The sequence below is a fragment of the Mus musculus genome, chromosome 2 (assembly GCF_000001635.26).
Source record: "Mus musculus strain C57BL/6J chromosome 2, GRCm38.p6 C57BL/6J".
NCBI classification, from domain to species: Eukaryota; Metazoa; Chordata; class Mammalia; order Rodentia; family Muridae; genus Mus; species Mus musculus.
In genome coordinates this window covers 32,041,814-32,055,066 of record NC_000068.7, presented here as the reverse complement: position 1 = coordinate 32,055,066, position 13,253 = coordinate 32,041,814, and the positions used below count along the sequence as shown (strand labels likewise).

The window sequence follows — 13,253 nt, the reverse complement described above, 5'->3', positions numbered from 1 at the left end:
TGCTTTTGCTATTTCGGCAGCCTCCACAGAAGTTTCTGGGTCAGGTCTCCGGCACCGCAGGGAGGGTGTGGACCATGGAGACCAACTAACTCAGCACTGAGCCTCAGCAGCTCTGGCTAGAATTCAGCCTCCAGAGTAGTAGTGAGGGGTAGGATGCTGCCCAGCAGGTGGCCGGGCCTGAGCAATGACAGTACCTGAGAGCACTTGCATTGAGCTAGAACTCAGTGGTGGTGACTGTCATTCCCATGTACAGGACTGGATCTTGTGACATTGAGTATGCTTCCACAGATTCTCACTTTAGGGGGAAGTGTGGACTCCTGACCCATGGTCAGCAGTATGCCCCCCCTCCCCCCCATAAGCACACAGGGATTTGGTAAGAGGCGTAGGTCTGTGCTCAGAACTGTTCCAAGTTGAGGCTCTGATGGGGCAGAGCTACTGTGGGCCCTCCAGCCTGCCTTCAGCATGCAGGGCGTCAGGACAGGTGTGGTCGGCCAGCCTGAAAAGCTGGCCAACACTAACTGTGAAAGGAGTGAGTCCCCAAGGCATCCTCACTCCCTTGGCCATGGTTATTGTGGTTGGTGAGTTCCTGTCATTCTAGAATTGTCAATGAGAGATGTGAGTTTAATATTAAGCTTTCTCGGGCTCGTGAGATGGCTCAGTGGGTAAGAGCACCCGACTGCTCTTCCGAAGGTCCCGAGTTCAAATCCCAGCAACCACATGGTGGCTCACAACCATCTGTAACAAGATCTGACGCCCTCTTCTGGAGTGTCTGAAGACAGCTACAGTGTACTTACATATAATAAATAAATAAATAAATCTTTAAAAAAAATATTAAGCTTTCTCTGGGCACCTACTTTATAAGATATATATATAATCTGATCACACAATTGGGTGTGTCACCTCCCCTCACCTCTGTGGCTGGCTGAAGTCCACTGACAGCAGGAAGTACCTACAGACCCTCTTGCCTGAAGGAGGACCCCCCCCCCGCCCCCCGCCACCTGATCTCTGTCCTGCTGCTTTGTCAAGTGTAACAACTCAATGCTTGAAGCAGGACTATGGCACCCTTGGAAATTACCTCAGTTGAATTTTCTCAGTTCACTAACTCCTTCATTTCCATTTTTAATCTCAGTCTTCCTCTTCAGGTAACAAAACGGGCTCTTCCCTCTCTTTACCCAGTTATAGTCCTCATCCATGAATGTTCCCCATCAAACCCAGAAAGCCTGGAGCAAGTGCCTTTCTTCCCAGCACTTGATATATATCGGAAAGGGTGGATCAGAGAGTTTGAAGCCAGCCAGGGCTGCAGAGTGAGACCCTGACACAAAAAGAAGCCTGGCGATCCCTTGGTCTGAGAGACCTGGTCGGCAAAGTTCCAAGCATACGGAGAGACAGACCTGCTTCCGGGCAGAGGGGCCTCAAGCGGTGCCTGGCTCTTCAATTCCCAAAGGACCAAAAGGAGGCCACACTGAGGCTCTCAAGGCTCCAGCTCCTCAGAAGAGGCAGAGCCCCTAATGAGTGAAGCATGCAGACAAGTCTCTGTGGCACAGAGAATGGGTGACAGTCCGGGTGGACCCTGTGCCTAATTCTAGGTCTTGTCTTGGCTCTGGTGATGGCTGGTTAGGAACCCAGCAGGGCAGATTCCTCTTGAGATGATAAGAAGCCACTGAACACTCTGGGGGAGCGCCCATCCCTGATGGTCATGTTCTTCCCCTGAATAAGGATGGATGGAGGCTTGAACTCCCTGTCTGAGGCCAAGGCTGAGACATAAGGGCACACCTGAGCAAGCTGTGGCATGGGGGACACAAAAGCCAATAGGACCACAGTCACACTGACTGCACCATGACCTTAAAGCATTACAAAACAGCATCTTAGCAAGGTGGTAGTGGGCATGCCTTTAATCCCAGCACTCAGGAGACAGAGGTAGGCAGTTCTCTGAGTTCAAGGCCAGCCTGGTCTACAGAGCAAGTTCCAGGACAGCCAGCTACACAGGGAAGCCCTGTCTCAAAAACAAGAACAACCCCTGAACAACAAAGGAACCAAAACCTTTCCAGTATGACAAACCCCAACCCACAGCTCTTCCCTCTGCCCTTGACCCAGTCCAGAGCAGTGCCATGTTGTGAACCTGAAAGGTGACAGATGGTCTCTGCAGAGGCTTTGGTAGCACAGGACTCCACAGCCCAAGGAGCAGAACATGCCAGGCCCTCAAAGCTAACGCACCCAGAGAAAGAAGCATGTCTAAAATGGATTCGCACACTGTCCAAGCCTGCAGCGACTTGTTGATGTCCCCGTAAGTCGTGGGTTCCAAACAGTGAAGGAAGGACGTGGTGTTTGTAGGTCTGCAAATGCTGTGTATGGAGACGATCAGCAGACTGCCTCTGCACTGGGAACTGGCAGCAGATGCAGAGCATGCAGGAGCAGAGACAGGGTGGCAGGTGACAGGCAGCTCAGCGGCTGCCTCCCTGGTCTGTTTGCCATACCTGTCTTAGAACTGGCTGTGAAGGAAGGGGCCCTCACAGGAGCCTGACATGGAACCACAGAACATGTGGCATAGACATTAACGTGGGGAGGTGTCTGCCACATTCTGCTCTTTTCCATGTAGAGGGGCTCTACTCAGAATGCCACTGGGCAGAGACCACTGGCTTGGTTTCCTCAAGCCATAGGAATGTCTCTGGCTGTGACCCAAATAAATACCCAGATGTTCTGTGCAGAACCAGACCAAACACTTTAATAGCAGACGAAAAACTTGATGTAAAATTTGAAAGCGGGGAACAGGCAGTTAGTTAAGCATTGCTGAGCTTTGGTCTCCAGTGTTTCTTCCTGGCTGAGCGTTTTCATGAGAAAGTTCTTTTGACAGTCTGTTGCTGTGGAGGGATGCGCACAGGAGCTCACAGGAACTTGAGGGAATGCTGACATCAGCTCAGCTTCTCCAGCCACCGAAGCCCTGGACAGACCTGCAAGAAGTGCAGAGAGGATCAACACACAAGCCTCGAGTTGGGCCTGGAGCCTTCAGTAGCAGGCAGCTGGAGACACCACCACAGAAATGAGGCAAGTGTCTCCACGCCCTGCTGCCGGGAAGGCCAATCATCTCTTACTCAGCCTCCCGCAGGCCGGCAGCCCTAAACCCAACACCTGCTGCTAACCTGGCTCTTTAGCCTGGCTCTGCAAACAGAAACAGCACATCACACAAGTCCAGCATGGCCGAGACTTCCCCCTCCCTGGGCCATTTGACTGAGTTAAGTGAGGGCAGACCACAGGGCAGACAAGTACTTACGAGTTAGATGATCCAAAGGTGAAGGCTGAAACACAGAAAGGAGGATGTCAGAGCCGAGAGCTGAGGGCCTCTCAGCTATGCAGGCTCTGTCCTGCTTGGCTCCTGACAAGCCTTCCCCAACCCAATTCTACTAGGTGACTGAGGGTACAGTCAGCCCCTCCTCACTATTTTAGGTCCTCAGCTCTGGCTGCAGGTAACGGTCTGTGCACTGCTGCCCTGCATCATCTTATGGGACAACACAAGTGGTTTCTTTTATTGATAATTAATCTGATTCCTTTCCTTTTGAGAGCAGAAAGGCAGACACTTTAGGTCTGGCTCAGATGCCACACGGGGTTCTGAGCATCAGTCAGCCTCTGCAGCCAGTTCTGTATTTGTTAAAAAAAAGTCACAACTTTGCTGAGCTCTGTGTGAGGACAACACAGGACACATATATTTGCTCTCTGAAGATGCAGAGCACTGTACAGATTAGTTCTAAAATTCTAACAGAAAGTGAACTCAGTAATTTCTTTGAATTTTTCAGAAATGGCACAATGTTGCCAGTCTATTTAACCAATGTTTTTTTTTTTTTTGTCACTTCAGTTTTTAAGACCCTGGGCTGAGTGTCCAGGAACACCTATTCTTCTGTGGGAGGAAAGAACACAGCTGTTTACCTCCTGTGCCCGATCCAAACCCAGCGAATCCACTGCTCGGGGTCCCAAAGCCTGAGGTCTGCTGGGACAAGGACCCGAAGGTGGGTGCGTTCTGACTGGCGAGGGTACCGAAGGATGCAGTATTGCCGCTGCTCCCGAACCTGGGTGCGGTGAGAATGGGACAGGGTTGTCATGGCCCTAGTCCTCATGCTGCCCACACCTCACTCACTGTCACCTGTCTTGGATGTACCACACAGGAGCTGTGGTGACAAGCTTGGACCGAGTCAACAGACTCAGAGGAAACCGGCTTCTAGCCCAGAGTAAGCCTTTACCGTGGCTCTGAGAAGGAAGACATCAGAAACATAGTGTGAGATCCACCTGGGGACCTGAGTCCTTAGCACTGACTAACTCCAGGTCCCTGAGAGCAAACACACTTCCCGCTCTCCTCCTGGACACCCTCACTGAGAGCGACATTCTCATCTCTTCACCACCTGCGTGGCCTCATCCCTGCCAGTCCCCCTCTGCCTTGGCGACTCTATGTTGCCTATGCTGGCCTCAAATACTCCTCCTGCTTCAGCCTCCTGAGGGCTGGTTTCACAAGCTAGTGCTGTGGAGTCTGGTGATTCCACTCCTTCTATCCTTTGCTGGGATGTGTGTCACCACACCTGGTTACAGTGCGAAGTGCAAGCTAAGGCTTCCTGAGGGCTCAGCACGCCTCCCACTGAGCTGCATGCCCAGCTCTCCACTCACTTTTTAGTAAGACTACGTGTGTGTGATGTGTGTGCGGATGCTGGCATGCGTGTGACAGAGTGTCATGGTGGTCAGAGGACAACTGTAGAGAATACATTCTTTCCTTCCATCATGGTTTGAGGCAGCAGCTTTCACGGTGAGGTGAGTGCTTTTACTTACTAAGCCTATCGGTGGCCTATCTGCTTTAATGACTTGGTTTACCAAGGGCCCCCTGCATATGAGATATGAAGATAAGTCATCATGTTTCCCTTTCGTGTGTGTGTGAGGGGACACTTTACAAGTTATTTCACGCAGAATTGTGTTTCATAAAAATCAATAAATACACGAAGCAACGGAGAAATTTTCTCTCTCCTGCTACCTCACCTAGAACAATCCTCGTTCAAGGGTTCTCCTTCCAGATTTGCTTGACCAAATGGGGTTGAAGATATAACCTAAGACATTTTGAGGGGTTCAGTGGGGGTCCCCAAGAGGTCAGGGAGAGAGGAGTTGGTGTTTCTTGGAAGGAGACAGGATAGGCTAAATGCCTAAGTTACAAAGGGAAGCCAGGCAGTCCATGGCCTCATACACCAGGGCCTCTCTGCACTGCTCCCAGGTGTCCAGCTGTCCCTGTGCTCCTACTCTAGGGCTGACCTGAGATCTCTGTCAGGGTTAGGCTACCACCAGTGACCAGGCACACAATTGTTTTCCCAGAGATTGAATGTCTGTGCTGGTACGTTTTACTAGCCCTAGAAAATGTGCCAGTCAGTCATGATTACTAAGATATTCCGTTCTCTCCTCTAACCTCCCATGCGTGTGGGTCAGCCTAAGTGACCTAGATATTATATATATATATTTATTTATTTTTTAGTTTTTCGAGACAGGATTCCTCTGTGTAGCCCCCTGGCTGTCCTGGAACTCACTCTGTGGATCAGGCTGGCCTCAAACTCAAGAGATCCGCCTGCCTCTGCCTCCCAAGTGCTGGGGTTAAAGGCATGCACCACCACTGCATGACACCACCTTATTTTTACAGACAGGGTTTCACTGAGACCTGGGGCTGAGACTCAGTGTCTGGCAAGCCTCCAAGACATGCCTCCTCAGTATGGGAACCCCAACCACATGCTGTCCTGCTCAGCTTTTTATGTGGGTGCTGGGAATTGGACTCAGGTCTTTATGCTTTCGTGGTATTTATTGACTGAACTATCTTCCCAATTCTATTCATTTTTTAAAGATTTATTTATTCATTTCATATATGTGAGTACACTGTTGATCTCCTCAGACACACCAGAAGAGGGTGTCAGATCCCATTACAGATGGTTGTGAGCCACCATGTTGTTGCTGGGCTTTGAACTCAGGGCCTCTGGAAGAGCAGTCAATGCTCTTAACTGCTGAGCCAACTCTCCAGCCCCCCAGCTCTATTTTAAATTCTTTATCATTACTATTTGGCACAGGGTCTTCCTATGTAGCCTGTGCTAGCTTCAGAGTCTACAACCCTACTTCTTCAGCATCCTCAATAGGTGCCTGTTACCCATGTGGAGAAACGCTAGCACTGTGAATGTGGTGCTGGGGACTCACTTAGGAATGGGAGGGCACCCAGTAAGTCCCTACCATAGAGCTACACTTACAACCCTCAAGAGACTTCTCTGCTAGTAAAGCAAACAGCTGCTTTCAAGTAACTTAACAAAACCTTAAGATTCACAGTGTATACAGATGGAGTCCATCCAGAACTGTGTAAAACACAGGCTTAGAGCACTTCTCAACTCTCCCTTCTGGAAGTTCTCTTTAACTGTTGTTCTTGGAGTTTCCCCAAGGATAAATGACCAAGATTCCTTAGCCTGTACAAGAAATCTGAGGCGTGCCTGTCCTCTTGCATGCTCTTCCTGAATGCTCTAGCATCCCTCTGTGGAGCCGAGTTTGTTAAGAATGTGATCTCTTTTCAGGATAAAGCCGCTGCTGGCTCATGTCCAACACCCATGTTACTCTTCCCCTTCAGATCCCTGTCCTGAGCTGAGCACTGAGGATGAGTCCGTCTGGGTCTACTTTAGGCATCAGTCTCTCCTTCAGATGAGGGACTCTCTGTAGACTTCACCACATATATATATATACTTAGTTGAGACGGTACAGTGCCGCAAAGGCTACTTCTTGGGGTTCTGGCAATGAGACTAAAATTCTAGGGCCACTAGAAGAAACTCCCCCTTCTTTTTGGTATTTTCATCTTTATTTAATTTTTATTTTATATATGTTGTTGTTTTGCCTGCATGTACATCTGTATGAGGGTATCAGATCTTGGAGCTACAGACAATTGTGAGCTGCCATGTGGGTGCTAGGATTTGAACCTGAGTCCCCTGGAACATTGGTCAGTGCTTTTAACTGCTGAGCCATCTCTCTAGCCCCAGTCATGGGATTTTCTAATGAGGATGTGTGTAGGATGTGTATAGAGCAGCTGTTGACAGCCAAGAGAACAGCAGTCTTGAGTGGGGGTTATCCCATTGGTGTCCTATGTTCTAGGAGTTGTTTGCTAAAGACCAACTGGCACCTCAAGAAAACAATCCTAACTCTTTCTTCAGGACTTTCTAATATAAGGACCACCTGAGAAACAGACCTGGCTGCAGCTAAACCTGGTCCAGAGAACAGGTTATTGATGTCCTGCATGCTGTGCACTGACAGCCAGCAATGCTGTGGCCAATGATTTAAGAACCTGCTCACAATGTGCCTTGTCCTGAGAAAAAGACATCTAGCAACTTTTTTTGTCTACTTAAAGGCAAGGCCGCCAGGTCACTGTGTGGTTTAGAGAATGTAAGAATGACAGGCCCTGGTGCTTTGGGCTGGCACAAGTTTGTGGTTTTCCCAGGTCCCACCTGCAGCTTACCCGAATCCGCCTGCGCTGGCAGCCGCAGTACCCTCTCCGAACACTTTGCCTCCCGTCGAGCCCAGAGGGCTTGTAAAGGCTGGGGCTGAACCGAATGCTGGCACCCCTCCAAACCCAGGGGATCCCCCAAAAGTAGGAGGGCTGCCAAACACTGGAGCAGCACCGAAGCCACCTGAGCAAAACAGAGGCAAACAGAACAGGGAGAAAGAAAAGGAGACAGGAAAGAAGGCATCAAGCAGTCAGAAACCAAATCAAAAGAGGAGAAAGGGAGAGAGGACGTCAGTAATTCCAACACAAGAAGCCAAAAAGCACAATACCCCAACCTCAATCCCTCAGCCACACGGCTCCTCCCACTAGGAGCAGAGGGTCTGTGGCACTAAGAGATCTGAGCACCCTAATGCCTCCCTGAGGCAGGTGGAACCTATCTCAAGTCCTGTTGAGAACAAACCACCTTAAACACAGCAGGTCCATTGCAGGTTGCTTTCTAGCCCCATGATATCTGTGACTCTTCATAGAAACCCATCCCCAAAGCTAGTGTCTCAACCAGCAGTGGCAGGGTGACAGGCTTTACTGTTTACTAATACACACAGCAGGCTCCTAGTTTCATGTCCAAAGGGCATGGCTGGAGAAGTGACCCAAGCCCTTGGAGGAGCCCAGAAGATCGTGAGTTGGATCCCAGACATTGGACGGTTGGAGATTGATTTTTGCTTTTGATTGTGACTGTGCCCTGATATTTTCCCTCTTGAAGGAAGAAACTGTTTTAGTGATGCCCACAGTTAAGAGACTTTTAATTTAAAAAGACTTTGGATTTTTAAAAGAGATGGATATTTTAAAGAGATTGAAATTTTAAGAATATGTAAAGACTAACTAAACCCAGCTAATAAAGTCGGAGGTTCAAAGCCCCTTCCCTGGCAGAACCCATGAACTGGGTCACAACAGAAGCAGGGTGGTGCAGGCTGGCACCCAGCCACATACCTTTTATTTATTTACAGGCAAGTGGCTGTGGGCCTATCACCAATGTCCCTGACTTGTGGCATGACTATAAAGCGCACTGACTCTCATTTTGGATGAAGGCTACAGTATAAATGTGACCAGGTGTTAAGATGGCTGTGAGGATGGCCTAAGCGCCCAGATCAGGACTCTAGGCCATTACAGGCAAGACGGAGACAACAGAACTGGGTCAGGTCCAGCACCAGGCAGCCTCCTGGGACTGTTCCTGAGGTATCCCCAAACCTCCAAGATTTGCTCTAGTTCTGAGGTTCAGAAGAGAAGGGTAGTGAGGGTATGCTGAGCTCAGATTAGAGGCAGGGTCATTACTGCTGACAGCAAATCTCCTGTTCAAGTGGCGGATCTGCTTTATCGTCCTCACACCCGCTCCTGCCACCGTGATCAGAAGATCAAATGTAGGGCATGAGAGCAGTCAGGCGAGCAGCGGCTGCTACTTGCAATTGAATTCTGTGTCTATCGTTCACAGGGCTGCACAGCTGAGGAGACATTGCCGTGGCTCGTGTTTGGGTTACTACTCTGTCTTTTAAAACCTTGAGTGAAATTCCAGGCTGTGCTACGGAGACTGGTGGCTTACAAACATAAACAGAATGGAAAAAAAGTGCTAAAAAACCATTGTCCTTTAATTATTTAAATTGACCACAGATCTAGTTGCACTTTCTTCCTAGACATACAAGGTTACATCTCGCACCTCGTATTCAATATTGTTTAGACTTCTTGCTGGAATGTGAGCAAAAAAATGAGAGGTTTTATGACCCAAGAAATTAACCTGGAGAGGAGCTGGCAGGAGAGCCAGCAAACAGACAGGCAGGCACACGTGCAAAAGCAAAACAAACTTGGTGTGTAGCTAAATGAGAGAATGGCTGCTTTGGTGTTAGTTCTGGGGTCAGGCGACTCCCTCCAATGAGAGAGCAGGAGCTCAGCTGCAGGCTGAGTGTCTGACTGAGCAACCAAGAAGCAGGTTTGCTGGCCAGACACTCCAGTCTCTGGGCTTCCAGGGGCGGTGGCAGCTGCATCAAGGCAGCTCCCACCCTCTCCTGGCTGGCCTGGGCCCTTCCTCCAGTGGTGCCAAGCTCTCAGATTACCTTCTCATCTAACTGCAGCATGGGTAGGTGGCAGAGCTGGGATTGGAACCTCTCATGGCCCTGTCATGTGTCCTGCTTTCTAACTGACGAAGAAACGCCTGCAGACCCCGGGCTGGCTGGCTGTGAGGCCATGGTGAGGTTCGTCTCCTGTCCCTTCTGTGGTGGCCTCCAATAGCGTTAGCTCTGACACAGTGTTTTCTGAAGGGAGGAGGAACAGACACGAGTTTTCAAAGGCTCATCCAAAGGCTCTGCCTGAAATCGCTTTTACAGTGAGGGGCTGATGCTGCTCCTTTGAGCTGGAAGTCTGACTGATCCCCTCACAGGCTCCTGAGCGCACGTACTCCCACTGAGTGCACCCCAGCCTTCTGTCCAAGTCCTTCAATCCACCTTCAGGACAGTGCTCACTGAGCGCGTGGGCAAGCTGAGTGCAGGGCAGACATTCTCCTCTGTCTGCTCAGATGCCTGGGTCCCTGTCAGTCCTCATTCTAGATGCTCACCAAATAGAAAAGCCAGAATTAGGAAAACAAATGTCTAGGTGGGAGGTATATTTTTTCTAAGACAGAAAACACATTCACCAGCTTCTCAATTTAAGTCCACCAGGACAATGTGGAACACAGAGCCACACCCCAGAACCCAGAACAGAAGAAGTAAAGGAAACATCAGGTGCCTAAAAAGATAGAAAGGCTCAGTGGTTAACAATGTAACATTTCTCAAGTGTTCATGCTTATTTGATTTCCTTGTGTACATGTCATGAGCTGTGTGGGAGGCCACTGATCAGGAGCCACCCAGTTTGTTTTTTAAGAAAGGTTGCACCCCCCTCCCCAAAAAAAGAAGCCGGGCGTGGTGGTGCACACCTTTAATCCCAGCACTGGGGAGGCAGAGGCAGGCGGATTTCTGAGTTCGAGGCCAGCCTGGTCTACAAAGTGAGTTCCAGGACAGCCAGTGCTATACAGAGAAACCCTGCCTTGAAAAAGAAAAAAGAAAAAAAAAAAAAGAAAGGTTGCCAAGTGGCCATGCTGACTGTCAGTACCACCAGCTCCAAACTTGTCCTTGTATTAGAGCTAAAAGCTGTGTCCTTTTCATTTTTTAATTATTCTGTATGTAGCCCCCAAACGAAGTTGCAATGCCTATTTCTAGTACCTTTTACCAAATTCTAAGGAAAAGATGCTAAGAACTAGTAACCTAGGACTCAGTTGTCAAGCCAGGGTTTTAGAAAGAAACACAGCATGAATCTAAAAGCCACTGCACCTCAGGGTCACTTTCTAATCTGGGTCAGCCACTCCAAGATCAGCGTCACCTCCTCAGGCAGGGAACTATTCAAAACAGGCCATCCATCCAAGGGCAAACAGTACTGCCCACTCCCGAGGAGGACAGATTGCTAGAGGCTCGGCTCCCTTTCCAGAGGACCATCCTGCCCCCTCCCAAAACCCTCACTCCAGTCTCCCACCAATAAGACCAGCATTGCAGGCAGTGACAGACTGCAGACAGGCAGGTGACAGAATTTAACAATGTGTTTCATGGAGCAGGAGAGCTGGCTCAGCGGTTCAGAGCACTAACTGCTCTTCTGAAGGTCCTGAGTTCAAATCCTACAACCACATGGTGGCTCACAACCATCTGTAATGAGATCTGACGCCCTCTTCTGGTGTGTCTGAAGATAGCTATGGTGTATTTATAATAATAAATAAATCTTTGGGCCAGAACAAGAGGGGCCGCCCAGAGCGAGCAGAGGTCCTAAATTCAATTCCCAGCAACCACATGATGGCTCACAACCATCTGTATAGCTACAGTGTACTCATATACATAAAATAAAATAAATAAACTTAAAAAAAGAAAAACAACGGCTGCTCTTTCAGGACCTAGGTTCGATTCCCACACCCATGTAGCAGCTCACAACTATCTGTAACTCCATTTCCAAGGTATCCAGCTCCATGTTCTGACCTCCATGAACACCAGGATCCACACGGTTCACAGATACACATGAAGGCAAACATTCCCACACATAAAATAAACAAACATATAACACATTTCATAATAATGCACCTTTTAGGACCTTTAATGAAAATGTATAAAAATTATTTAAAATTTTATAGATGTGTATTTCTAGTAAAAGATTAAAAAGGGTGGCCCAGACCCATGATCCCAGTGTCCAGGAGGTTGAGACAAAGTATCATGAATTCAGGGCAGCTTTGCTTGTACAGGGAGATACTACCTCAGAGAAAACACTCAGACAAACGCCTAAACCAATGACTTGGGATGGAAAGGCGGCCCAGGGACGAGGGCCTGAGCCTTCAGCACTGTGAGACGGACTCTGAGAATATTACATTCTTTTAAGTGCTATATTACATATCTCCTCTTTATAAAAGACATTTGTTTTGTTTTGTTTTGTTTTTGCAGACAGGGTCTCATTCATGAGATCAGGATGTCCTCAAACTCAGAGATCTGCCTGCCTTTGCCTCTGGAGAGCTGGGATTAAAGGAGTATGCCACCACATCTGGTTTCTCTCTCTCTCTCTCCTCTTTTTAAAATTTTTTTTTCAAAGATTTATTTTATTTATATGAGTACACTGTAGTTGGGTTCAGACATACTAGTAGAGGGTTACAGATGGTTGTGAGCCACCATGTGGTTGCTGGGAATTGAATTCAGGACCTCTGGAAGAACAGTCAGTGCTCTTAACCGCTGAGCCATCTCTCCAGCCCAGTTTCTCTCTCTTTTTTTAAAAGCACGTCTTATGTATTAGAAATGCAGTAGATTCTCAATAAATATAAAAATACACTGGAGAACAAAGTGACTTCTTACTGTGATCCCAGCCCCTTGAGATAAGCACACAAGGATGTTGCCTCCAAAGGGGCACCTTCTATAAGCTCACAAGTCATTCACACACGCACACAGATGAGCATGGCTCACTCGCGGGTTACCTGTTTTATTTGGAGTGGAAAATCCAAAACCTTGGGATGCTACGCTCCCACCGCCAGAGCTGAATGTGCCGGCAGGCTTCTGTTCCCCGAAGGATGAGCTGCCAAACCCTCCAAATGTCTTAGCTCCACTGTTTCCAAACAGATTAGAGGTATCTAAAGGGAACAAGAACAGGTGTGAGGGAGCTTGAATAGGAGAAGCTCAGAAGACAGAAAGGAGTCAGATCAGCCGAGTCTCTGGACAGGAGCAATGGCACAGCCCAGCAGAGCTGCAGATGCTGGGTCTGAAATCACCGACACTCAGGTGCAGGTCTCCCAGAGGTCTTGGTCCATCCACCAAGGGCAACCAGTGCTTGCCTCCTGTGCTTAAACGTCTATACAACAAGGCCAGATCACATCTCTCTCATGTCAAACTACAAGACTCAGAGTCAGAGCAGGGTGTGGCCCAGCACAGGGCTGCCAGCATGCTGGCTGCTGCTTGGGCTGTGCAGAGTCCTGCCACTGCTCTCTGACCCAAGGAGGAGAGAGGCGGGGTCAGGAATAATCCCTAAGTCCTTACAGCGTTTGGATGACTATGTTTTGTTGAAAAAAAAAATTTTTTTTTAAAAGTTTATTTATTTAATGTATATGAGTACATGGTCTCTATCTTCATGTACACCAGAAGAGGGCGTCAGATCTCATTACAGATGGTTGTGAGCCACCATGTGGTTGCTGGGAATTGAACTCAGGACCTCTGGAAGAGCAGTTGGTGCTTTTTAA

The 13,253-nt window shown here is 48.7% G+C and overlaps 2 protein-coding genes and 1 non-coding gene across 10 annotated transcripts in view; 1 reads left to right on the top strand and 2 right to left on the bottom strand.

The window, feature by feature from the left end:
• Positions 1 to 9,098, top strand: part of Fam78a (family with sequence similarity 78, member A) — a 41,504-nt gene extending 32,406 nt beyond the window's left edge. For 2 of the 4 annotated variants that reach the window (NR_151494.1, NR_151495.1), the window contains exons 2-3: positions 2,852 to 3,042; positions 3,848 to 5,012. The gene's annotated coding sequence lies outside the window, so the exon portion shown is untranslated. Of the gene's footprint in view, positions 1 to 2,851; positions 3,043 to 3,847 lie in introns of all 4 variants that reach the window. The other 2 variants (NR_151493.1, XR_003952794.1) reach the window with 2 other exon arrangements.
• Positions 1,092 to 13,253, bottom strand: part of Nup214 (nucleoporin 214) — a 79,568-nt gene continuing 67,406 nt past the window's right edge. For 4 of the 5 annotated variants that reach the window (XM_006497945.4, XM_030249890.1, XM_017317375.2 and 1 more), the window contains 5 exons: positions 12,498 to 12,650; positions 7,493 to 7,664; positions 3,919 to 4,058; positions 3,269 to 3,293; positions 2,696 to 2,948 (listed from right to left, as the gene is read on the bottom strand). In XM_006497945.4, coding sequence (XP_006498008.1) covers positions 2,915 to 2,948; positions 3,269 to 3,293; positions 3,919 to 4,058; positions 7,493 to 7,664; positions 12,498 to 12,650 — 524 coding nt within the window. In that variant the 3' untranslated portion in view covers positions 2,696 to 2,914. Of the gene's footprint in view, positions 2,949 to 3,268; positions 3,294 to 3,918; positions 4,059 to 7,492; positions 7,665 to 12,497; positions 12,651 to 13,253 lie in introns of all 5 variants that reach the window. The other variant, NM_172268.2, reaches the window with a different exon arrangement.
• Positions 4,059 to 4,121, bottom strand: Mir7674 (microRNA 7674). Its single transcript, NR_106135.1, has one exon. It is a non-coding gene; the product is annotated as a microRNA 7674 (primary transcript).